Source organism: Ovis canadensis, chromosome 7 (assembly GCF_042477335.2).
Source record: "Ovis canadensis isolate MfBH-ARS-UI-01 breed Bighorn chromosome 7, ARS-UI_OviCan_v2, whole genome shotgun sequence".
Lineage (NCBI taxonomy): Eukaryota > Metazoa > Chordata > Mammalia > Artiodactyla > Bovidae > Ovis > Ovis canadensis.
Genome location: NC_091251.1, coordinates 69014400 through 69041579, shown reverse-complemented (window position 1 = coordinate 69041579; position 27180 = coordinate 69014400). Strand labels below are relative to the sequence as shown.

Sequence of the window (27180 nt, the reverse complement as noted above, 5' to 3'; positions counted from 1 at the left end):
TTATGAAAACATTGTTTATTTTCTCATTCAGACTTCTGTAGTTTGTTTTTACAAAATAGCAGACAAAATTTGCTTTATAGTCATACATATCGAAATATATGTGAATATATATATAGCACTTAAGTTATAAACACATAGCAAAATAAGCATCACTTAAACAGCAACCATGTTTTTCACATAATTAAGATTTCTCAGGAGATAAACATTGTTTCAGCTTGAATATGTAAATAGTCTTTGAGGCTTTATGTCAGCTAGTATTTACAAAAGCTAGTCTAAAAACTACCACCACCTGCAAAAGTGATGAGCATTAAGACACAGTTTTGCTATCATGCCATAATAAAGACTGAAAATCATAGAAAGCCTGAGGAAACTAGTGACTTCATTGCAACTGCTGTAGCTGGAACTAATTAATTGTGATTTAAAGATGTATGCTGCTGCTGCTGCTGCTGCTGCTGCTAAGTCGTTTCTGTCGTGTCCGACTCTATGCAACCCCATAGACAGCAGCCAACCAGGCTCCCCCGTCCCTGGGATTCTCCAGGCAAGAAGACTGAAGTGGCTTGCCATTTCCTTCTCCAATGCATGAAAGGGAAAAGTGAAAACTGAAAGTGAAGTCGCTGAGTCGTGTCCGACTCTTAGCAACCCCATGGACTGCAGCCCACCAGGCTCCTCCGTCCATGGGATTTTCCAGGAAAGAGTACTGGAGTGGGGTGCCATTTCTATGAGAATCCAAAAGGATGCTTTTGAATCATCTGTTGTTGGTTTCTTTATGATCCAGCCATCTCTTAACCAGGTTAGATTATGCCCCCTGATCATCTAACTGTGATAAAGGGAAGCTGTATAGAGACTTTCTTCATCTCTGAAAAAAAAGAAACACAGCATAAATCAGTGTTGAAAAATTGTACTCAGAAAATACATATATTCATTGTACAACTTAACATCCAGGGTAGGAGTTATATCAATTTATAACATCATGCATGCCTTAAAAGTTGTACAAAATGCAAACACTAAGGTGTAATTCATTGTCCTCATTTTACTGCTGTCTCAGTTATTGGAATAAAGAATAGTATTTGTCATATATTTGTATTTGTTTATACTATATAAATTTATATTAAATTATAAATTAATTAAACTCACATTTACATTTGTTTGTATCTTTAATAGCCTACGTCTTTGTCAAAAGGATTTGAGGTACCTACAACAAAAGGCATATATATATATATATATATAATAAGATGGGTAAAACAGAAATTAAAAATCAAGACTACGGAAAGGAGAGGGATAAAATATATTAAGGGCTTCCCAGGTGGCTCAGTGGTAAAGAATCCACCTGCCAAGCAGGTGACTCGGGTTCAATCCATGCGTCAGAAAGATCACTTGGAGAAGGAAACGGCAACCCACTCCAGTATTTTTGCCTGGGAAATCCATGGACAGAGGAGCCTGGGAGGCTACAGTCCATGAGGTCGCAAAAAGTTGGACACGACTGAGCAACTAAACAACAACAAAATACATTAACATCAGCAATGGTTAGTTGAACTGAGGACCAGTTTTGGCTGCAAGCTTTCTGGTAGCCAGGGCAAAAAAAGAAAACACAGTAAGTTGTGTCATTCTAGGAACCATAAAGGAAGAAGGAAATCGATTCTATAAGCGAAAGTTTTGCCTTAGTACCAAATTAAAGAACAAAGGGAAAAGTTCACATAAGACCTTATTTAGGAAACATCTGGTAACCAATAATAGACAATGTCCTTGACAAGTTTCATAAAGAACAGCATTTTACAAGCATTCTCTAGGACATTGCTTTCTCTGATGCTATCAACTAGAGGTCTACTTGGACACTCCCCAGAATTGCTTAGCTAGATAGTTATGCTATTAAAGCAAAGAAGTAAATTTTTATAAATACCACAAACAAAAGTGCTGCAACAGACAATGCTTTATATAGAATGCACTAGCTCTGTTTACATTTATACATTAAAAATGCCTTTCTAGCATTAAAATCTAGTTTTAAAGGCAAAAATAGACAAGTTGACCAAGCAAGGACATCTTAAGAGTAATTTACTCAGCCGCTGACATTTTTCCAGGGTATTTTTACCTGCTCTCTTCTTTCAGTTTCTTGGCTGCCTGTGTTGATAATTTAATCTGCAAGTCCAGCCTCTGCAGGAAATCTCTGGCTGATACTTCCTCAGGCTGCATGGGCTGAACATCCAATTCTTGAGGGCTGGGAGGAGAGACATCTTCCCCAGACCCTACCAGCTCCTCTTCATGAGAAAAACTATCAACAGTTTCATTTTCTGGAGAATCTACAGAGTTGAGTCCATTAAACAGCAACGGCTTCTCTGATATAACTGGGATGTTCAAAGTTTTCTTCAGAAATATACAATCATTGGTAAACAGTTTATTTGCCCTTTTAATTTGTTCCATCTAAAATGTTTAAAAAAAACAGTTACATATAAATAAGTCTAAAAGTAGGGCTTATTACACAACATAAGCTAAAAATATTCATGAGCAAAATATGCTTTCTCTAGATCTGAGATTCTTGATTCCCAGACACCCCCAGTTATTTTAAGAGATGCCAGAAAATTCTCTTTCACAATTTTATAAGAAGAAAGACTAACTTTTCCCCAGTTGTATTATTTCCCTTCTAAGGCAGCTTTTACCAAGCAACTTAAATCCCTGAAGTTAAAAAATGTAGAATATTTAGCAATTATTTACTACATTTCAATCATATTTTAACATTTCTATTATCTGATTTAAACAAACTTCCCAGTGCAGTGATCTTCTTTATGGAGTGCTTCCCATCTCGAGATGGTAAATTTAATGGACACAGAAGGTGGTAAAGGAAGAAAGTACAAAAATTAGGAAGAATGGTATAGGCTGGGACTGCAGTCATTAAGGCCTCACAGAAAAGGTGGGGTTCTGATTTTGACTCTTTTGACTTTAGATGGGGGCCTGAAGAATGGGTAGAAGTGGGACAGGTAAGGAAAGAGGTAGGGAGCTCTTTACATGGAGTATCTTATTTTCTCTACCTTATGGATTAGGTACTTGAAAATCCACTTTACAAATAAAAGAAACAAAATAAGGAGATTATATGCCATGGAATCATCATGCAGTGGGGAGATGCAGAAGCCAGAATTTTATACAGGTTTCCAAACTTCAAACTCTTTCACAGCCTGTGAATTCCTCCAAACCAAAGAAATGGAGATGTAAGGTAGGGATGAAAGGGGAAATGGAATTTGTATATGTTACCTCATTTAACCTTCCTAACAGTTCTGCAATATTATCATCTCCTCTTTTACAAATGGGGAAAGGGAGACTCAAGGGATTGAAGTGGCATGCCTAGGTCCCCAAATGCAGGTAAGTGCAGACAGCATCCTTGGCTGTGCTGGTGCAGAACTGTCAGGCAAGCACCTGCTTAGGTTCATCATGCCACACTATCATGCCTCTGCAGACTTCTCCAGCCACCTAGCCTGGGGACTTGCACCATGCTAGTAGGCTCTTTGCATGCACGACACCATCCGATCTTGTGAGATATGTCAACAAGACAGCTTGGAATAACAGCTAAGCACACAGGCTTGGGGATGTGATAGATCTGGTTTCAAATCCAGCTTTACCAACACACACTGAACATAAATTCGTTACTTCTCTCGTTATGCCTATTTCCTTACATATAAAACAGGTATCATCTACCCTTCACAGGGTAGTTGGAGGGATTAAATGGGAGTTTATACGTAAATATGCATACAGGATAGAGACACAGATGTGAAGCATAGATGTGAAAGGGAGAGACAATTTAGCAGTAAACGGTACTTACTTTCCATTTTCCTATGAAGAAATTAAGGCACGGGAGATGACCGATCTGACCAAGTGTACGTGGTTCTGTATAAGCCAGAATTTCTGTCTGACTCTGAAGTCCATACAACACCAAGATTAAAGTACATGACTAATGGAACCCAATTCTAGGATCCTTTAATGCCAAACCGATTGAGTGAAAAAATTAGATTTCTACTTCAAAGAGCCTGAAAAAATAAGTCAAATAAAATACACCCTGTTCTTTCTGCTTTCTAACTATAAGCTGAATCCACAAAATAGCACATTCAATGCTATCTTTTATTTTTTGTGTAGGATGGTTGTTTATGTTCTAGTTTCTAGTTAAAGGAGAGAAGGCAAGGGTGAGAAAGAACATATGCAGATACATTTTAGAGACAAAATTAAAATCTCAGAATCATTAAGTGTCTCTGGTCTAGTTTAGGCTTAAATTTGAGGCACTTAAAGAACTTGAAAATGTGTCCAGAGCAGGTTCAGGTATATCCTAGTCTGCCTTTAGGACCTCTTGTTTTCACCACGTCCTCCATCTCTCTTAGTACGAGGGCTTCCGAGGACACTGAGCCCTCTCCTGGCTCCAGGGTGAACACATGACTCATTCCTGCCCTCCGAAGCATCATGCTGCCCAAGCTGTCCTGACAGGTCACAGTCCCACCTCAGAACAATTCAGAGATGCAAGGAGACTTCTGCTGGGTCTGGAGGTGAAGGACTTCTATTTTCCCTTCGGGAAAGAGATGGGTCTGGAGCTGCTGGCGGCCATCCTTTTACCACAAGGAACTTAACTACAAGGTCACCCTGGAGGAGATGGAGCACTGAACCAAAGCCTGAAGCCCAAATACCCTCATGCCCTTCAGTTCCACTAATAAGCCAGTAAATGCCACATTTTGGGGTTTTTTGTTTTGGGGTTTTTTTTTTTTTTTTGCTTAGTTCAATTTGAGTTTTCTGTCACTTATAAATGCAAGGACTCTCATTGATACAGCACCCTTTGAAATACTTATTGGCAGAGGCCTACAATTGCTAACAGTCACTGTGACCTGGAAATAATGATAGAAGACAGAAACAGCTGGGAACACCAGGATCTGGTTGTTGAGGATGGGCTGGGAACATCAACCATAAACTGTGAATTCCCTCAGGACTAGACCTGTTATTTCTACAGCTTCCCAGGTCGAGCAAAGATATATACACTAAGTGCTTAGGATGGATGGATTAATAATTAACATAGGTCAGAGAAATTGGAGGAGGAAATGGCAACCCACTCCCATGTCCTTGCCTAGAGAATTCCATAGGCAGAGGAGCCTGGTGGGTTACAGTCCATGGGGCCACAAAAAGTTGGACATGACTAACCACGCATGCACGTGTGCAGAGAAACAGGCCTAAAAGATGAACCCAGAGAAGTAACCAGAAAGCAGTAGTAAGTTACCTATTGTGTTGGGTTTTCCCCCTTTAAACTCACCCTCAGCTTCCAATCCATACCCTAGTCTCTTGAGCCTGTTCTGACCCCAGCAGGCTGACCTCATCAGAACTGCACTTCCCAAGGCCCCTTGTTCTTGGAATTCCAGTCGGTGTTCCAAAAGAAGGCCACCGGCAGCATGGCCACACCATGGCTCTGGTGCCTGCATCCCTCTGTGGCAGAGTTCCTGCCTGGAGCCCCGTTGTCCACTCCTCCCCCTCTCCTCAGTTTCGGGTACCACACTCCTTCCCCCGGCCCTCAGGCCTGGGAGTAGTGTCTCCCTGCTGTTGCTCGTCTTCACCATCCCTTAATCCTATTCCCACTTCTACAAATGTCTCTGCATTAAACCTTCAAGGGCCACACCCTTGGAGTGCGCTAAGAAAGCTAAGTTGCTCAGTCGTGTCCGACTCTTTGCGACCCCATGGACTGTAGCTCACCAGGCTCCTCCGTCCACGGGATTCTCCAGGCAAGAATACTGGAGTGGGTTGCCATTTCCTTCTCCAGGGATCTTCCCGACCCAGGGATCGAACCCAGGTCTCCCGCATTGCAGGCAGACGCTTTAACCTCTGAGCCACCAGGGAAGCCCTGGGGTGCACTAGCTGTAGTCTTTGGGGACCCTGATATATCTATCACTTAGAGCAAGAAAGGCCATCACAGCCTTTCTTGCAAGGGGCCGATGACACGAAGCACAAGACAAGGGACTGAGTCCACAGCTGGGTAAAGCCAGGGAGTCCCCAGGGAGTGAGGGTGGGGGCCCCAGCTCTCGTGCATGCCACTGTACCATTGATGTAACAATAGAACTGCCTCTTCTAACAAGTCTATGAGCTTCTCCAGGTCAGGGACTGCTTCACCTCCATTTCAGCATTGCCAGCAAGTATTTAAGTTATATGCTGAGTCTGATGAGCTAGATTCTAAGATGACACACAGATGCCAGCATCAAGAACATCAGCAATATCCACAGTTGGCATCAAGGTGGGAACCAATCTAAGGACAGGCAGATTTGAAACTGAAGGTGAAAACAGGTAAATGAGGTTAATATAAGGGTGCAAGCAGAAACAAGGGCTCTGGCTTTACCATTTTATAATCATTCCCTATGTCTGTTTTCTTTTCTGTAAATTAAGGAAAATAATAGTACTTTCTATACAATATGATTATTATGACAATTAAATGGGTTAATTCATGTAAAACATTTACAACAATGCATGGCACACAGAAGCACTTAAAAATGCTAGCAACTATCATTAAATTTGGTTAAAAGTGAGAAAGCAACAAGTAAGGGCAGATCCTAACATGTATTCAGCAAATGAAAAGGAGGTAGGAATTTTCTCTCAATAAAAAATACTTCTCCCACAAAGTAAAAATATATAAAGAAAATTTCATATAAACAATCCCAGATGAATAACATGTTGTCACTGCCCCGAGGTAACAGCATTAAGTTTTTTTCTTTTTAAAAGCTATTTAATTTGATCTTAACTTGTTCTTTTTTTACAAGTATAGGCTCTAAACTCTGTAACCAATAGTAAAGTTAAGGAATGAAACCAGCCATGCAAAAAGTCAGGGGAAACAAAAAAGGATTCTTGCCAGAGAGAAGGCCCCAGCTGAAATTTCATGGCTGAAATGTAGAGAGCAAAGAGCAAGCTGTAGGTCACTCATATAATAAATAAAATTTGGATTTTGTTTTAAATGTAATGGGAAGCCACTGGAGGGTGTGTGGAGGAAGTGAGTGGAATGATTTGAAGATCATCCCACTTTATGGAAAATGGATTGGTAAGAAAGAGGCGTTAGTTGAAACAGGAAGCCCAGTTATAGAAGAAACTGCAGTAGCATAGACAAGGGATATAAATAATCCCAAACAGTGAAATATTTTAATTTGCTTTGGAATGTGTTACACTTTCATCTGAACTTAGATGGGTCTAAGGTTCTTGGAATTTCACCTCACATAAAACTAAGAAAAGTCACGATCCAATCCAAGGAAGAGCTAAAACACTCTACACCTTACCCACCTGCCCTCCTTCAGTATTTCCAAGGATCCAACGAGTGCTGAAAATAGAAAGTGTGACCTTTTCAGAGTAATGCAGAACAACCCTTTGTTTCCTGAGGGCAGATGACTAGGAGGGGGAGATACAGCAGCCAAATGTTTTCATTTTAAAAGTCTTTCCTAATCAGGACTGAGTACTGTGACTCAGTGAAATTTACCATCTGCTCACTAAGAAACAGATTATGAAACAATCGAGTAAGAGCTGACAGGACAGCCCCAAGGACCACTGTGGTGAAATCAGATGGAACACATCCATCAACAACTTGTTTAAAATGATCCCCCTGTAAATACACGGTGCAAAGGTGAATTCACTCTGAATTCACAAAATGTCTCCCGAAAAGTGATCTCAATAGCTGCTGTTAGGCCTGAACAAGAACTCTCCCCAAAGGCTATTTTAGGTCAGCTTCATCAGGCCATCTACCTAACTGGAGATGCAATATTCAAAGTTTCTTTTTCTTCCTCTCCATTCATTTAAAAGAAAAAAACAAAAAAACCTTCCCAAAACATTTCAGGATACATAATAAACATGTAACACAGCACTGTGTCATTTATGGAATATTTTCATATACACTCAACTCTCATTTGATTATTATTATCATTATAGGAAAACAAGACTTAAATGTTAAAGGATTCTCTCAAGATCATTTCCTAGTGAGTGCTGGATTCAACCTCCTCACCTGGCTGTCTCCTATTAAATTCTAAGGGTTGGTGATGATCAGACTTCTCCTTTGCCATGTGCTAATAAGGAAAAGAATTTTTTTCTTCTCCATGTTATCTCAGAAGAATATATGAGATCCCACTTATGAAATATCCAGAAAAGGCAAACCTAGAGATTAGAAAGCAGACTCATGGTTATCTGGGATGACGGAAGGGAACAGGGAGTAAGGGATCCTTGCAAGGTGATGGAAATGTTCTAAAATTGGACTGTGGTGATGGCTGGAAGGCCAGAGGCAGATGGGCCCCCCAGAGTAAAGCAATTGGAGATTCATTCTCTACTGATGGAAACTCAAGACAAGAATAGCAGGACAATTAAGAGGAGGAGGCTGGGCCCTGCTCAGACCACATATTTCTCGAAGTCAGGCGACTTCCCTGACCATACATGCACAGAAAGGCTCCTTGGAGGCCAGAGGAGAATTCTGTCAAGGGCTGCTCTTCCCAGATGCCTTTTAGGTAGAATCCATCCTAGCTAACAGATGTGCGCACACACGTGGCTGGATCCTGAGATACACCAAATATGGACTGTGAACCAGGCAGATAAAAATGATTGGCTAAAGGAAAACTGGAGAAAAGGCCCCCAAAAATAATTCAAACTGCCACGAGGGCACAACTCAGGGACACTCCCTCTGAATCTGCCCATGTGTCTATCCACACACACTGTACTCTTTTTTCCCTCCTAATAAATACTTTACTTGCCTCAGTATTTTCTGTCTTCGTGGAAATTCTTTTCTGCAAAGCCGAAGGGTCAGGGCCCTTGTCACTGACCACTGGTCTAGTAGCTAAGATCTGGTGCCTTCACTGCCGTGACCCGGCCTCAATCTCTGACTGGGAACCTAAGCCCCACCCAAGCCACTGCAGCCTGAGGCCACCCAAGATCAGCTGCACAACTCTTGAAAAATCCTTGAATTATGCACTTAGGATGGGTGAATTCTATAGTATATAAATTATACTTTGATAAAGTTGCTTTTAAATAAAGAAGGCATGAGAATCTATTAAACCCTAAAGCTACTAAGGGCTACCTTAGTACCATACCTCTTACAACAGGCAATACTATTTATTTATGGTTCTCTCCCCTTTGACCAGCAAAGTCAACAGTTTCCAGTAACAGCAGAAGGGGCTAAAGTTCTAAACATAAAAGATTTACATACACTTACATTTCTAACTAACCACTCTTGTTCCCCCTAAAATGAAAATCATTTCACCTTTTCTCAGCAAGGTGACTTCTGATAGAAAAAGTGTGAAAAAGCAAGTGGGCTCAACAGCTCATTGGAAGGCAAAGAGAAGACCCTAGGAAAAAATCTGGACAGGAAGTGACTGGACACAGAGATGGGGGTTGGCACAACTGTCTGGAGAGGGTAGAGGTCAGGGAAGTTGTGAGGGGGTAAACAAAAAAGACAAAGTGTGTGCAAATAATAGCTTCCCTTGCTATTCTCACTCACTTTCTAGGTATACACAGGGCTTCTAAACAAAAAGTTCCCAGCAGCTGCCCGATCGGTCAGTTCCCTCCACAGGCTTGCCCCCAGTGAAAGGAACTGGCATCGCCGAAAAAGCTGTAGCAAAATATAGAATACTGGGTTAGGGGAAGGGACTTAATGTCTCAGTGGAGATAAGCACAGCCCGGGAAATTCCAGCCCCTGCAAGTCTGTCTGAGATCTGAACTATATTTAATAGCTTCTTAGTTCATCCCCAGTAGTTTCAGTTTCCCTCACTGAGGTCTTCCATGGCCACACCATTTAAAATTGCAGCCACAGCCACCAGCCTAATCTCCTTTCCCTGCTTAATTTTTTTTTTCATTTTGCTTGTCAGTATCTGACATATAATATACTCTGTTTACTTACTGTCTCCACTGCCTAAAATATAAGCTCCGTGAGGATAAGAACTTTTAGTTATTCACTAGTGTATCACCAGAAAGGTAGAAGCTGGAGGTAAAAAAAAAAAAAAAAAGAAAAATCTGATGAATGATAAACACTGTTGAGAAAGCGAAACAGGAAAGAGAGGAAGGGCACTGGGGTGAAGGAAGGTTGCAATTTGACATGGAGTGGTCTGAAAGGCCTCAAGGAGGAGATATTTAAACAAAGACTTGAAGGCAGTGGGAGAGCAGGTCACAAAGCCAGTATCAGCCACATGATCTGCAGGTCCCAAGGTGGCTTAGCTGGTAAAGAATTCCCCTGCAATGCAGGAAACATGGGTTCGATTCCTGCATTGGGAAGATCCCCTGGAGAAGGAAATGGCACGCCAGTATTCTTGCCTGAAGAATCCCATGGACTGAGGAGTCTAGCAGACCACAGTCCACAGAGTCGCAGAGTCTGACACGACTGAAGCGACTGCGCACACACGCACAAGGAAAGGGAAAATGTGGGGCCACTGTTAACAAATTATTAAACATTTACAGGCAGCAACAGCAGAGCATTAACTGCAGGATTCCTCTAAGCATGGGTTTATGTGATTGCACAGCTCCCCCAGCTATGACATGGCCCTGCATACAGCTATCAGGGAAAGTGCTCCCCACAGATGGATGGAACAGCAAGTTCAAAGATCCCAAGAAGGGACAGTACATTTTGAATGAGAAAAGGGGCCATGCTTATAAAACAGGAACATTCCTGGGCTCCTTTACTGGATATTCGGATCCAGTAGGTTGGAGGTAAGCTCGAAATCTCCAATTTCTCATTACCTACTCCTTTAAGCAATTTAATTTAAATATGATGTGGGTGATCTTGGCAATCAATATGAGAAACTTAACTAACTCAACTTCTTTCTGTTTAATTGAGGAATGAAAAACCTTTCTGCCTTTTTAACTTCCACATAAAACCAATTTTTAATGAGTAAATCCAATTAACATCTGTAGTTAATAACTTCAATAATATCACTTCACTGTTATGGTGAGCATCTTCACTTTTACTAGTTCTGTATAAACAGTGGGAAGAATCTCTAAAAATTTCATCAACTGGAGTTCAAACTCCAAAGTAAATGAGAACCATTGGCACTCAACCAAGAGGGAGGGTTTCTCAGGGAATATGTGGATGAATTTCTAGATGGGAGTGGGGGGCAGTGCTAGTGGCATTTACTGGGCAGAGAACAGAGATGCTGCTAAACATCCTACAATGCACAGAACAGTTCCCTGAGACAAAGAATTATCCAGTCCCTAGTATCTATAGGGGTGCAGTTGAGAAACACTAAAATAGATTGTGGTTACAGATTATAGTTCCCAATTCACTATATTTGAGCTTAACATCATAAAATTAAGTCTTTATAAAGGTAATGAAAAATCTGACTTACACTTTAATGAGAAGGGATAATAAAGTTATCAAGAACAGGATCTATATCAGTGAAAATAGGGATTAGATAGCATTTGATCAGAGGTGGAGAACTGCAGTGAACAGATGTTCAGGAGCTCTGAGAAACCCAAATGGAATCATGGAGGGCAATGAGGACCAGAGAGGCTTCTGTGGGTAGAGGCCAGGGAAATGACACTCTCTGGATATCATGGATTCCTAGGTACAGTAGGCCTGGCCTAGTACTGAATAGAAAAGATGCACAGAAACCACAGACAAAAGACCGTCCTTCTGGAGGAATCAAAATGAGAAAGACTTGATAAGACTAGGATAAAAATAAGGATGGAAATCAGAAGTAATACCTAGAGCAAAGCAAATGCTTTATCACTGTGCTAATTCAAGCTAACCTCAATGAATAAGCATTGGAATATTGGAATGGAATACTGGAAAATATCCTTACCTCTCATCTGTAAAAAGGAGATTAATTACACCTATCTCCAAGCCTTAGTGGGAAAATCAAACTGAGTGAGAACAAGATGGTCCAGGACAAATGCAATCAATGCCTGGCACACAGCAGGCACTCAACAGAAGGTGTAGCCACTGATAACTTCCTAACTGCTTCTTCTGGCTTTGACTCAAACCAGTCCCCATGAATGCAAATATAAGGACTGAAGTTCTATGTTCACATTTAGAAACTCCCAAGCGGACAGAATAGGACAAACCGTGGCACAAAATCCTCGGTTCATGTCTGCACAGCAAGATCCCTGCTCTCAGACTGTTTAAATGACAGTAGGACCTGCCAGGTAAACACACACCAGCTTGGGTGTGCAAAGGAGATGACTCAGTCTCTTGTCACTGGTGAAGAGCCAGAAAGAGTTTCACTTGCAGAGAAAGATAAAGACAAGATCACCTTTCTTCCTATTGCTGTCTAGGGTGCTTCAGGGAAGAACATTGAAAACTGATATAGAACTCATATGTAAAAAAGCTATCACATAGTTCAGAGTTAATTATAAGTAATTTTAATGAAAAATATGCTCCCTCAGGTTTCCATGTTCTTCCCAGAGGTGTAAAGCAATAGGCCCAAGGCACAGGCACACCCGCACTTATAAATTTATAATAAACACAGCTCTCCAGCTCACCTGGACCACATTCTTGGCCGCTGCTTAGCGACAGGTGTCACATTCACAGTTGCCAGTGAGCCCAGGAGTGTAATTTCACTTCTAAATAAAGAAGCATAATCAATAGAACTAAAACCATCCGGCGGGAACAACTGTACCCTTCCTGACTCATCATAGTGCTTGTTTACCCAGAAAACAAAATTCTCTGCCCAAATCCACACATCAGTTCGGCATTCAGGAAATATTATGTAGCAGTATGACCCGGAATGAAAATCTGGCGAATCTGGGTCCGGGTGGTGCCGATGCCCTGGTCCTCTTTGGCCTGCCTCACGCGGCGGATACTATCCGAGTGTGGGCAGGGCATCGGGAACTCGATGCGCCCACCCGGGAGAGCCTTCCGTCGCTGTCCCTGCAGCGCGCGCTGGGCGAGCGGCTCGAGGCCGAGCCGCCGGGGGCCGCTGGCTGCTCCTCGATGCCCGGCTCCTCGCGCGCCCCGCCCCGAGCCGCTGCGCCCCCGCCCGCGGCCGCCAGCCCTGCTCACCGAGACTCCGTACTTGAGCGCGATGCCCTGCAGCGTGTCGCCGGCGCGGACCCGGTGCTCCACATGGCGCTCGATGACGCCGGCGCCCAGCGGCGCCCGCACGCTGCCTGTGCTACCGTACGAGCGGGTCTTGGTGCGTGCCAGGCTCAGCGACTGCTCGGCCTCCTCGGCCTCGGAGCCGGAACGCGAGTGCGGCGGCGGCGGCGAGGGGGCCGAGGGCCGGGGCGCACGGGGGCCACCTGCCCGCAGGGACGGAGCGGGCGAGGAATCCGCCATGGGTCCTGCGGAGGCCGCCGGGTCGGGAAGCTCGCCAAAGGGGCGGCGCCTCGTCCGCCGCCACCCCCTCTTCCTCCTCACAGGGGCTGCGGAGGGCCGTTCCGCGGGGACGGCGGGCTGGAGGCCTCGGTGGGAAGATGCGGGCCCGCCATGGCGGCCGCCCGCTCCTCCGCGTCCGCCTTTCCAGGCGCACCTGCAGGAGGGAGAGCGAAACGAGCTCCGGCTGCTGCCCCGCGGACCGCTCGGCTCCACCCTGCCCACCCGGCTGGCCCCGCGGTGCGACAGGCGGAGAGCGCTAAGGCTCCTGGCAGTGTAGCCACTGGGGCCCCATAGGCCCCCTCGGTCCCGGGGTGGAATCCCGCGCCGGGCCGACAGAGCCCCACTCTGCCCAAAGCAAAACACCAAAGCTTTGCTCTGCTCCTTTACTGATTCCATAGCAGGCTTCAGCTTTCTTATATCTTCAACTTCTCCCAGTCCCCCATTACCACAGGACCTCACAGAAAAATTAAGACCATTAAACATAAATAATTTCTCCAGGCCCGTCTCAGCCTTTCTGGGTCCGGTGCCCTCAACACTCCGGGGAGGATAGTGCTTCTAAGGCCTGGTGTGACCTCTAAACCCTTCACTCGCTTTGGTTTCACTCTTCATTGCACACCAGTGCCAGTTTTAGTAAGCGCTGCTTTGCAAGTCTGCCTAGCTCAGTCCATTCTCTTGGTGCACTACTTAGAATTTACTACCTGTCCCCAGTTTTTTCTTACCATTTTCCTCTTTAATACCCTGAAATCTTACTCCCCAAAGTTTTATCATTAACTTCACCAATGGCTTCTTATCTGTATTCTTTATCTGAACACCCTCTCCTCAACTTTCTGCCTTCTGATGGTATTCTACAGAGTGGGTGGACGTTTATTAGAATCTAGCACTCGGGATTCTGTTGTACTCTGGACAGCTCTTCAAGAGGAGGTACCCTATGGGCAGATTAGGAGACTGGAGATTTGATTCATTGGCTGAAGTTTCGATATGTGGCTGTGCTGGACAGAGACAAAGGAACTAGAGTTCAGGAGACAGGATAAGAGACGGAGAGGAACAAGTGGTCCCCGAATCACCATCCTACTCAAAAATTCTTCAGTTTCCTATGGACAACAGTATATAACTCACACTGGCACTCAACTCCTTTTTTCCATTTTTATTGTTCACGCTCCGGCCATACCCCATCTACAAGTCATCCTGCAAACTCCATGTGCTCCCACCAGACAGAAGCACTTGAACTTGCCCCTCCTTCTTACCTTCATGCCTGGCATATGCTATACCCTATGCTTGTAACCCTTCTCCAGTCTCTCTGTTTACATTTAAGAAAAATTAAGGTCCATCCCACATAATACATCCCAAAATGAGATCTTTCTGGATTCTTCCCACCTGTACCTGGCCCCCAAATGCCCAGTTGTTATTGTTTCTCCACTGAACTCCAAGGTGGTGTGTACCTCTTGCTTAGCATTTAACTTGCGTTTTGTGTCCTGCTGTGCTACTGCTGCTGCTGCTGCTGCTAAGTGGTTTCAGTCAGGTCCGACTCTGTGCGACCTCATAGATGGCAGCCCACGAGGCTCCCCCGTCCCTGGGATTCTCCAGGGAAGAACACTGGAGTGGGTTGCTATTTCCTTCTCCAATGCCTACACTTGTCTTATTTCTTCTATACATACTCTTGAGAGGTAAAACTAGATCTTATTTATCCTTTTCAACTTCAGCAGTGTGTACTTAGCTCAGTGCCTTGAATAAAGCATCAAAAGTATTGATAGTTGAATTGAGGTGGAGTAAAAAGATCCTGAAAGCTGTTTTACATTATTTAGCAAAAGTCTTCTATGGATGAACTTGAACTCTTGGTTGGTATCCAGAGTGCCCATCCCAGGACCTAAGAAAGAGGCAGAATGTAAAGGAGATCAGAATGTAAAAGAGATCAAAGTGTTCCAAAATATAAAGGAGATTAGGTAATATTTCAAGAAAACAGGAGAAACTGACCTCAGAGTTGAAGTCTAGTAGAGAGGCAGCATAGAGCATATCTTCCACTAAAGAAAAGTTTACGGAAGAACCGGAAGTCTTTATTTGAAGATTAATGAACTGGGTTCTATCAGTATTATTAGATGTTCTTTGGAAAGGGTTCCATGATCAATTACTTGAGGAAACACTGCAATCTCTATTTGCCTTTTGGAGAGTCACAATGCACATTAGAATACTGAAGGCTCTAGAAGGTCCTGTAGTAAAATAAGCGATTGAATTTTGCTTGACACTGTACTTCTCAAACTCATTTGACCATGGAAACCCCTTTTTTCCCCTCAGAATTTCTACAGTTTTGGAAGTGCTGATATAAAGTGGGGAAAGACAGGCCTAAATAAGGAAACAGGAAAATGACTTTGAGAATCAGAGATTCCCAAAAGATGGAACAGTACACATAAAGGGGTAGAAAATGATCACTGAATTGCTTCATAAAATGACCAAGTCCTCTGTATAAGCGCAGGGGGAACGTTAACACCAAAAATGTACAAAGATTCATAAGCCATCCCACTTCTGTCTTATCAGCACTAATTTCTAAGCTGTCCCTAGTTATTTTCAATTTCTCCAGCCTTAAGAAATCCCAAGTCATAAAACACCTTCAAAACAGTTGTAAAATGGTCTGAAATAAATTCAACACAATTCTCAGGATTTTCTTCATGATTCCTTTTTGTGATCAAAAAGCTAGAGTTTCCTCTGAAACTGAAAGTGAAAGTTGCTCAGTCCTGTCCAACTCTTTGCGATCCTAGGGACTGTATAGTCCATGGAATTCTCCAGGGCAGAATACTGGTGTGGGTTGCCCTTCCCTTCTCCAGGAGATCTTCCCAACCCAGAGACTGAACTCAGATCTCCCTTATTTCAGGCAGATTCTTACTAGCTAAGCCACCAGGGAAGCCTCTTTAGCTACAAGTCCCCTCTAGAAGCCCCTCTAGAAGTTTCCTCTAGTTCTCAGAAATTAATCAGCTTGAATCAATGCTTTTTTGATATTATTTGGTTAGAGTTCTTTGTGAGTTGTTTTTTCCTACATAGATTTGCACTGTTTCCAAATAACTAGTCTTCCTGTGAATTTTATACTGATTTCTCCCTAATCCAAAGTTAAACATCTACATTTGCAGCTCAGACTGAACTTTTTGTGTATATACATATATATATATATATTTTTTTTTTTTCCTTCTTCAACTAGAACTTCAAAATTAGTTTTATGTATATCTGCCTACAACACAGAACAAACTTCACCACTAATGGTAAAACATTAGAAGTACTTCCTTTGAGAACAAGAATAAGAAAAGGAAGTCTTCTGTCACTACTTCTATTTAATTTTGTTCTGGAAATCCTAGCCAATGCAATAACAAAAAGAAGAAGAAAGGGAAATAAAGATTAAACAAAATAAACTGTTATTTACTGATAATAAACAATACTAAAATATTTACAGCTAATACAAATAATGTCTAAAATTGGAACTGTTCAAACTATAAGACACAGATCATTATGCAATTACCAACTGAATCAAACAATCAGAATATACAATTGTGGAAAGAGATCTTTTTAGATACCAAAAGAAAAATTAGGAATAAACTTAATAAAAGAGAAGCAAGCTTTATATGGAAAAAATTATTACATTTTATTAAAGGACATAAAATAAGATGTAAACAAAAACAGATGTTCCACGCTTATGGATGGGAAGATACGAAATAATGAAAATTTTCATTTCTTTCCCAAACTAAAACATAAATACTTTGAAATTCCAACCAAAATTCCTATAGGATTCTTCAAAGGACATGGCAGGCTTATCTTAAAATTCATATAGAAGATAAAGGGTAAAGAAGAGCCGAGACTTTCCTGAAGAAGAATGAGGATGGGAGACTTAACTTCACAATCATCAAGAGTTATAACAAAGGGATGAGAACTAACCCATTATAGTAGTGATGCTGGGAAAAACCAATGTAACAAAGGGACATCAAAAAAAAATCCCAGAAGCAGACCCACACATATCAGAGAAATGAACCTATGTCCAAAAATGCTGCCGCCACAATTAATTATCCTTGTGGAAAAAAATTAGATCTCTTCCTTATACCATATGCCAAAATCAGTTGTACAGTGAGTAAACATATAATTGGGAAAAGCAAACTTTAAGACGTTTATAAATACCTTGGGATAGCAAAGAATTTCTTAAACAAGATACCAAAAATAAAAACTACAAAGAAAAAAACTGGCAAATTATACACATAAAAACCTCTGTCCTGAAAATGCACCTTAAAATTTTGAGTAGACAAGGTATAAAATTGGGGAAATATATTTGAATACATATAACTGACAAAGAATTACTATCCAGAATATGTTAAAATTCCTACAAATTAAAAGAAAAACATCCACTAAAAAATGATTAAAAGATATGAATAGACAATTTACAGAAAATAAAACTCAAGTGCCCAATGGAAAGATGCACAGACTCACCAATAAGCAGAGAAATTCCATTTAAAACTATATTTCATAGGCATGAGATTAGCAAAAAAAGAAGAACTGGACAATTAAAGTATTGATAAGCCACTGAGCCACCTGGGAAGCCCCAAAATACATTAAAGACAATTTAAATAAACAGAAAAACTATGCTATGTTCACAGACAGGAAGACTCTATCATATAAAATTTCAATATCTTAAAACTTGATCTGTATATTCTATGCAATAACAATGGGTTTGTAAGAAATATGAGAAGCTAATTCTAAAGTTGATATGGAAAAGCAAAGACTCACAGACAACCAAGATATTTCTGAAGAATAAGGAAAAGGAAACTGCTCTACCAGATATCAAGAATTCCTATAAAGCTACAATAGTTAAAACAGGATGATTTTGATGCTGGGAAACCAGTGGATAAGAGTAATGTAGCCAGAAACAGAATCACAAATGTAGGAGAACTTCATCTATGACAAAGGTAGCAGATCACTGGGAAATGGTCTGTAAAACACACGACATCAGCACAATCAGCTATCTACGTGGTAGACTCTACTTCCTACCATACACAAAATTTAATTTCAGCTGAATTACAGACTGAAATGTGAAAGATAAAACTTCAAAACTTTTAGAAGAATATAGGAAAAAATATCCTCATGTTCTCAAGACAAGATTTCTTTAGATAGACTAAAAGTTTTATTCATAAATGATTAATAAGCATGACAACATTAAAACTGAGAACTTCTGCTAACAAGATGATACTTTAAGGAAAACAAAAAGACAAATTAGAAACTAAGAGACATGTATCCTAGGAAGCAAAAAGTATTTTAATAAAATGTTGAATTATCCCTCAGTATCCAAATTCTAGTTAGTTTTTACATGAAAAGCAAGAACCAAATAGATCTGAAAACTAGGTGTTCTTCATTATTTGAATTCTGGCTATCTGAATTCAGAAACTGCATAAATGTTGATAGTAAGGAATGTTTTATTTTTAACATATGCCATCAACCAAAGATTAATATCTAGAATATTTAAAGAGCTACTTCCTATACAACAATTTAAAAAAAGACATATTCCAAGGGCATAACTAGAATTTTACAGAAGAAAAAATCCTAATTGTGAATAAACATATGAAAAGATGCTCAACCTCATTAAAATCAGAAAAATTTACATTAAGATGAAAGAGTTAACCCTTTTGCACTCACCAGATTGGCAAAATCTAAGTTTGGCAAGACCAGTGACCAGGGAAGATAGGAATTCTATTCATTGCCGGGAAGAGTATAATTTGACACAGCCACTTTGAAAAACACTCGCTAAGATAAGTAAAACTATAAAATTGTACATGTGCATTCCCTACAAATGACAAATCCTAATACTAGACACTGTATATCCCCTGTTGAAAATCTCATACCTGTAGACCAGGAGATATGTTGTGAAAAAGTCCACAGTAGCATCATTCAGAGAAACAAAAACTGGAAACAATCAATTATTCAGCAGCAGAACAAATAAGTAAATTGTGCTATATTTACATAATTGCATATTTTAACTGCCTTATTGATAATAATTCACATATCATATAACTCACCCATACAAAGTATTTTACATTCATAGTACATTATTAGTTTCTTATTTGTGGTAAAAAATACATATACATATATAGCAAAATTAACCACTTGAACCATTTTTAAGTACAGTGGCACCAATTACAATGTTGTGCAACCATCACCACACTGTCTATTTCCAAAACTTTTTCATCACTCCAAACAAAAACTATAATCACTAAGCAGTAACTTCCTATTCCTGCTTTCTCCAGCCCCTGGTAACCTGTATCTCTATGAATTTATCTATTCTAGACATTTCATATAAATGGAAACTTACAATATTTGTCCGTTTGTGTATGACTTGTTTCACTTAGCGTAATGCCCTCAAGGTTCATCCATGCTGTAACATGTGTCAGAACTTTAGTCCTCTTTATGGTTGAATAATACTTCATAATATAGATATATCACATTTTGTTTGTCCATTCATCTGCTGATAGACACTTGGGTTGTTTCTACCTTGTAAATAATGCTACAATAAACATTGGCATTTTATAAATATCTATTCAAGTCCTTATTTTCTATTTCTTTGGATAGATACCTAGGACTGAAATTACTGGGTCTTATGTTTACCTTTTTGAGAAACCACCAAACTATTTTCCATAGCAGTTATACGGTTTCACATTCCAACTTGCTGCAATGTACAAAGGTTCCAATTTCTCTACAACTTTGCCGACAAATATATTTCCCAGTCTTTGACTTGCCTTTTCATTGTTTTAACAGTGTCTTTCTCGGAGTAGAAAACTTCAGCTTTAATAAAGCCCAACTCATCAATTTTCTCTTTCATGAAATTGCTTCTGGTGTTGTATCTAAAAAGTCATCATCAAATCCAGAGTCATCTGGATTTTCTCCAAAGTTGTTTTCTATTTGCCATAGCTTTGTGTTTGGAGCTTAGATCTATGTTCCATCTTGAGTTAATATTCGTGAATGGTGAGAACTCTGCATTTAACTTTATTATTTTGCAATGTGGATGTCCAGTTACTAAGCTGCTGCTGCTAAGTCACTTCAGTCGTGTCTGACTCTGTGCGACCCCATAGATGGCAGCCCACTGGGCTCCCCCATCCCTGGGATTCTCCAGACAAGAACACTGGAGTGGGTTGCCATATCCTTTTCCAATGCATGAAACTGAAAAGTGAAAGTGAAGTCGCTCAGTCGTGTCCGACCCTCAGCAACTCAATGGACTGCAGCCGTCCAGGCTTCTCTGTCCATGGGATTTTCCAGGCAATAGTACTGGAGTGGGGTGCCATTGCCTTCTCCAAGTTACTAAGCACCATTAGTCAAAAAGACTATCATTTATCGACTAACTTGGCCTTGTTTTTTGTCAAAGGTAAGTTAACTGTATTTGTGTGAGTCTGTTTCTGGGCTCTCTATTCTGTTCCATTGATCTATTTGGGTATTTTTTCATCAGTATCACACTGTTATGATTACTGTAGCTTTATATTAAATCCTGAACTTTAGTAGCGTTAAGTCCTTTGACTTTGTTCTTCCTCTTCAGTATTGCATTGACCAGTCTAGGTCTTTCACCTTTCCATATAAACTTTAGAATTAGTTGGTTGATATCTACAAAATAAGCTTCCTTTTTGGCTCAGTCCGTAAAGAATCTGACTGCACTGCAGGAGATCCCAGTTCAATCCCTAGGTTGGGAAGATTCCCCTGGAGAAGGAAATGGCAACCCACTCCAGTATTCTTGCCTGGGAAATCCAATGTACACAGGAGCCTGGTGGGCTACAGTCCATGGGGTCACAAGAGTTGGACTTGGCGACTTAGCAACTAAACCGCCACCATCTACAAAATAACTTGCTCAGGTTTTAATTGAGATTAGACTAAATCTATAGATCATGTTGGAAAGAATTGGCATCCTAACAGCATGAAGTCTTTCTCTATATAAACTTGAAATACCTCACCATTTAAATCTTTGATTCCTTTCATCAGAGTTTTGTTAATCATATAGATATTATACATCTGCCTAAATATCTTTTTCTTTCTTCTTTTTTTTTGGTACTAACATAAATGATATTGTGTTTTTTATTTCAAATTACAATTACAGGAAAGCGATTGCCTTTGTATATTGACTTTGTAATCTGCAACCTTGTTATAATCACATATTAGTTCCAGAAGGTTTTTTATTTTTTGAGATAACAGGGTCTCCAGTTTGTTTTATTGAATATTACATACACAACAATCTGAGAATAAAAATACTAATGTTACAACTCAACAGTATAGTTAATGATAAGGATTTCCTTTGCATGTGTACTCAGTTAGAAATATGAGATTAAATAATTTTTTGGAATGACTTGTAAATTCTATGTGATATATATATGACATGCCTGTTATATATATGATATGAAATATATGATAAGTATACATATATATGTATGTATATCTCTCAACTTTTACTTTTTAATTAATTTATTTATTTGAATTGGAGGCTAATTACTTTACAATATTGTGGTGGTTTTGCCATATACTGACATGAATCAGCCACAGGTGTACATGTGTCCCCATCCTAAACCCCCCTCCCACCTCCCTCCCCATCCCATCCCTCTGGGTTGTCCCAGTGCACCGGCTTTGAGTGCCCTGTTTCATGCATCGAACTTGGACTGGTGATCTATTTCACATGTGGTAATATACATAGTGCAGTTCCAGAAGGTTTTTTAAACAATTCTTTGGGATTTTCTACATAGACAATCATGTCATCTATGAACAAAGACTTTTATTTCTTCCTTTCCAATCTATGTATACCTTCCCTCTCCTAGTCTTGCTACATTCAGTATGATGTTGAATCAGAACAGTGAGTAGAGGAGACATCCTCATTTTGTTTCTGATCTTAGAGGGAAAGCATCTAGTTTTTTACCACTAGGTATGTCAGCTGTAGTTTTTTATACATCTTCTTTATCATGTTGAGGATGGTCCCCTCTAGAAAAGGGGGAACCTTTTTGAGAGCTTTTCATCATGAATGAATGTTGGATTTTGTCGATGCCTTTTCTTTATCTATTGATACAGTCATAGGATTCTTTTCTTCTTTAGCCTGTTGATGTGATGGATTATATTAATTTTATATTCACTGATTTGTTAAATGTTGAACCAGCCTTGTATACTGGGAATAAACCCCACTTGCTAGTAATGTAAACTTCTTTATATATTGCTGGACTCTGTTAATACTTTGCTGAAGAATTTTGCATCTATTTTCATAAGAGATATTGACCTGCAATTTTTCTTTCTTGTAATATCTTTGTCTGGTATTGGTATTAGGATAATATTGGCCTCATAGAATGAGTTAGGAAGTGTTCCTTCTGCTTCTATTTTCTGGGAAGAAATTATGGAGAATAGGTGTTATTTCTTCCTCAAATTCTTGGTAGAATTCATTGGTGAAACCATCTTGGCCATAATTAAATTTAATAAGGATTATACACAAAATAAATGAAATAGAGACTAGAAAAAAATAGAGTAAATCAACAAAACCAAAACTTGGTTCTTTGAAAAGATCAGCAAAATTGACAAATCTTTAGCTAGACTGACCAAAAGAAAAAACAGAGAAATGCATATACTAAAATTAGAAATGAAGGGGGTGACATCAATATTGATACAACAAAAATAAAAAGAATAATAAAGAAATATTACGAACAACTGTTTGCCAAGAAACTACAAAACTTAGATGAAATGGATACATTCCTAGAAAGACACAAACTAACAAAACTGACTCAAAAAGAAATATATAATCTGAATTCAACCAAAAAGATTGAATTAGTAATTTTCAAATTTCTAGTAAAGAAAAGCCAAGGCCCAGATGGTTTCATTGGTAAATTCTACCAAAAATCTAAAGAAGTAATATCAATCCTTCAGAAATGCTTCCCAAAAATAGAAGAGGAAGCAACACTTCTAACTCATTCTATAAGGCTAGAATTACTCTGTTATCAAAACTAGTCAACATATCAGAAGATAAGAAAATCACTGACCAATATCTCCTATGAATATGAAAAAAGTTTTCAACAAAATACTAGCAAACTAAATGCAATGATTATAAAGAAGACTATACACCATGATCAAGTAGGATTTATCTCAGGAATAAATAATTCATTAAGGTCTGAAAATAAATGTAATATACCATATTAATAGAATAAATGAAAAAAATCTACATGATCATCTTAATAGACTGGAAAAAGTCTTTGATGCAATCCAACACCCTTTCATGATAAAAGCATTGAACCAAGTAGGAATAGACAGGAACTTCTTCAAACTGATAAAGAGTGTGTACCAAAGGATATCATCAAAAAATTATTAATAGGAAAAAGAACAATTCACAGAATGAGAAAAAATATGTGCAAATGATATGTCTGATAAGGAATTTATAATCAGAACATATGGAAAAGGTTTATAGATCAGTAATAAAAAGACAACCCAATTAAAAGTGGACTTCCCTGGTGGTCCAATAGTTAAGAATCTGCCTGCCAATGCAGGGGACATGGATTTGATCCCTGGTAAGGAAAGATTCCACATGCTGTGGAGCAACTAAGTCCACACGCAACAACTACTGAGCCTACAAACTGCAGCTACTGAGGCCCATGTGCCCTAGAGCCTGTGCTCCTCAACAAGGGAAGCCACCACAATGAGAAGCCCATATACCAAACTAGAAAGTAGCCCCTCACTGCAGCTAGAGAAAGCTCACGTGCAGCAACCAAGACCCAGCATGACCAAAAATAAATTAAAACATAAATTGTTCTTAAAAAGTAAGCAAAAGATTTGAAGAGATGTTTCTTTGAAGAAAATATAAAAATGATCCATAAGCACATGAAAAAATTGTTCAATATGATTATGCACTGAAGAAATGCACATCAAAACCACAGTGTGATATCACTTCACACTAAATGGGACAGCCATAATAATTATTTTTAAAAAGACATATCAACAAGTGTTGACCAAGATATAGAAAAATTAGAATGCTCACACATTATTGGTAAGAATATAAAATGGTGCAGCTACTTTGGAAAACAGGTTGGCAGTTTCTCAAAATGCTAAACATAAAGTTATCATGAAGTGAAGTGAAGTCCCTCAGTCATGTCTGACTCTTTGCAACCCCATGGACTGTAGTCTACAAGGCTCCTCTGTCCATGGAATTTTCCAGGCAAGAATACTGGAGTGGTTGCCATTACCTTCTCCAGGGTATCTTCCCAACCCAGGTACTGAACCTGGGTCTCCTGCATTGCAGGCAGACACTTTACCATCTGAGCCACCAGGGAAGCCCAAAGTTACCATATGACCTACCAATTCTATTCCTAGGTATATACCCAAGAGAAATAAAAACATATGTCTATACAAAAACCTGTGCACACAGGGAACTACAGTCAATGTCTTGTAGTAACCCATAATGGAAAATAATTTCAAAAATACATATGTATATATGTATAACTGAATCACACACATTAAAGAAAATTCTACTTTTTGAAGCAGTAATGTCTATCTTTTTGCCAGTTTTTCTAAATGTCCTATGGACATCTAATAACAATGTATGATATATAAAGTTTTAAATATATTTGTGTAGGATATGATCAATATAAATTAAATAGAAATATATTTAAATTATTAATGACATCATTCAAGATACTCCTATTATTTTTCCTGCACTTGATAAAAATATTCTCAGAGAAATGTTAGTATATCTCACAATGATTATATACTTTTTCTTTTCCCTTTAATTTCTTCTGATTTTTGCTTTATTATCTTTGCTTCTTTGTTGTAGGTGTCTAATAGTTTATGATGTCTATCTTCTTTGTGAATTGTAACTTTTGTCATTAAAAATATTCATCTTTGTTTCTTTTAAAATAAATAAAATTTTTTAAACCTGTGCACAAATGTGCATAGCAGCATTATTCTTAATAGCCAAAATGTGGAATTAAACCAAATGTCCATCAACTGAAAAATAAAGAAAATCTGATATACCAATACAGTAGAGTATTACTGAACTGATCATAAAAATGTTAAGTAATGATACATGTTACAACATTCATAAGCCTTGAAAACATTATGCTAAGTGAAAGAAGACAGTCACAAAAGACCACATGTTGTATGATTCCATTTGTATGAAATACCCAGAATAAGCAAATCCAGAGAAGACAAAAAAATAGATTAGTATTTGTCAGGGTCTGGGAGTCTTAGAGGAAGAGGGAGTGACTGCTGATATATAATATGGGGCTTCTTTTTGAGATTTTGAAAATATTCTAAAGTCAGATTGGGTAACAATAGTGTAGTGATAGAAGCTGTAGTCCATCACTACAGTGCTGCTGGTGGACACAGCACTGGTCTCTCAGTCAGCAGCTATGGTATGCCATTGTTCTAGCTTATAGTTCCAAGGGCCTTTGAGAATTAACTTTATTTTCTGGTTCAGCCCTCTTCCTGGGGAAAGCATGGCCCTGTTTTGAAATGTACAAATGAAAGACAGCACTGAGAGTGCCTCCTCAGAGAAGGCCAGGACAGAAGGAGAGAAGAAAGCTTAGTGACCAGCTGGATGGCCTTGAATAACTCATATCATCTCTCGGTGCCTCTTGGAACTCTGACTGAAGAAAATCCTCAACCTGCATCTCACAATGTAGTTGGAAAAGTCAAATGAGAACCTGGATAGAAATGTACTTCCACAAATGCAAAGTGATGCTGCTGTTTTCAAACATGGAATTTTCTCTGCAGCATTATTTTGGTCACGTGACCACTGTACAGGTCATTGCCAGATTATGATGCTCTTTCACATCCATTCACTCTTTGCCTGTTTCAGAGATTATGCCAGCACTGCTGCATTCATCCCTTTGGTTCATCTTCCTTCCACCACATCTGGAAAATGCAAACCCCACCATAACGTGAAATATTGCATTGAAAGTACACAGCAAGAGTTCAAAAAGGAGAGTTGTCACATGTGGTAGAAAATGCTTTTGGAAGGTAACCCTATTACGCCATGTGTTTTCATAATTTCAATCTTTGTCCTAGGTCGTACTACCTCCTGCCTCCACCCCCCACCCTCGCTTCCATGCTTCACAGACCAGACAGTATTTTCTCTGTCTTTGTAGCTCCCAAGAACCTGGCATAGAGGACACATCACAGTACATATTCCGGGTGAAGTGAGCCGGCTAAATAGCTGACAACAGCAAACCCGGTGGGCTTTAACATTTATTTATCCAGACCAACAAGGCCAACTATCTTTAGCTTAGCATTATACACGGGGGCTTTCAAGATCGGAAGTGTGCCCGGGTCTCCCTGTAACTCCTGAGGAACGTTATTGAGTATGTGCTAAGGGCCTGACCACAGGGGCTTCCACAGACGCACCTAAAATGCATTTGGTCCTCACAACTTACCTTCAAGCTTTAAGTCTATATTTTACAGATGAGGATGCTGAGGCTCTCCTCAGTGAAGCCACCGCGTGTGCGTGGGCTGGCGAACATCCTCACCCACAAACTTTAGATCAGCCTCGCGACACACCCCCTCCCTACCCCCAGGCATGTGCCCCAGCCTCTACTCCCCACGCTCCGCCCGAGGCCAGCGTAAAGCCAGTAAAACCCAGGACAGGCCTCGTCTGTGTCTAAGCTGGTGTTCTCACGGCTTCAAAGTAACGGTGCTCACTCACCTAGCTGCTCCTCACAAGCTTGGAAAGCCTTTGCCACCCACCCTATCCGTAGCCCCAGGCTTCTCAAGAGAGCCCGTCACAGCCTGGTCCCAGGGCTGAGGTCCTGTTCGCCCGCACAGCGCTTAGAGGGTCGGGACTCAGATTCCGGGCGAGGACACCTGCAGCGGAGGGTGGGGAAGCCCTGGGTGACAGCCAGGGGGCAGGGGGTCCAGCCTCCGCGCGGCCGCCGCTCGCCGCTCCGAACTACGCTTCCCAGCCT

General features: G+C 40.2%; 1 protein-coding gene across 5 annotated transcripts; it reads right to left on the bottom strand.

Annotated features, from left to right (window-relative positions):
- On the bottom strand, positions 1-27161 carry LYSMD2 (LysM domain containing 2). Of its 5 annotated transcripts, none has more exons than XM_069596516.1 (4): positions 26922-27161; positions 12953-13421; positions 2087-2415; positions 1-856 (listed from the first exon to the last, which is right to left on the bottom strand). In XM_069596516.1, exons 2-4 carry the CDS (start codon positions 13226-13228, stop codon positions 814-816), a joined length of 648 nt encoding a protein of 215 aa, XP_069452617.1. In that variant the 5' UTR covers positions 13229-13421; positions 26922-27161; the 3' UTR covers positions 1-813. The 5 variants fall into 5 exon arrangements, with proteins under 5 accessions (XP_069452617.1, XP_069452616.1, XP_069452618.1 ...); XM_069596515.1 differs by lacking the exon at positions 26922-27161 and adding an exon at positions 13741-13836; XM_069596517.1 differs by lacking the exon at positions 26922-27161 and adding an exon at positions 7270-7306 and having other exon boundaries at positions 12953-13272.
- Positions 27162-27180: the final 19 nt, after the last annotated feature.

Coding starts and splice junctions, on each gene's coding strand:
- LYSMD2 (XM_069596514.2), bottom strand. CDS start 13,663: ATGGAATCAGTAAAGGAGCAGAGCAAAGCTTTGGTGTTTTGCTTTGGG. Junction 2,416..12,952: donor CGCTCAAGTACGGAGTCTCG/GTGAGCAGGGCT, acceptor TAAACATTTTAG/ATGGAACAAATTAAAAGGGC. Junction 857..2,086: donor AAACTGAAAGAAGAGAGCAG/GTAAAAATACCC, acceptor CTTTTTTTTCAG/AGATGAAGAAAGTCTCTATA.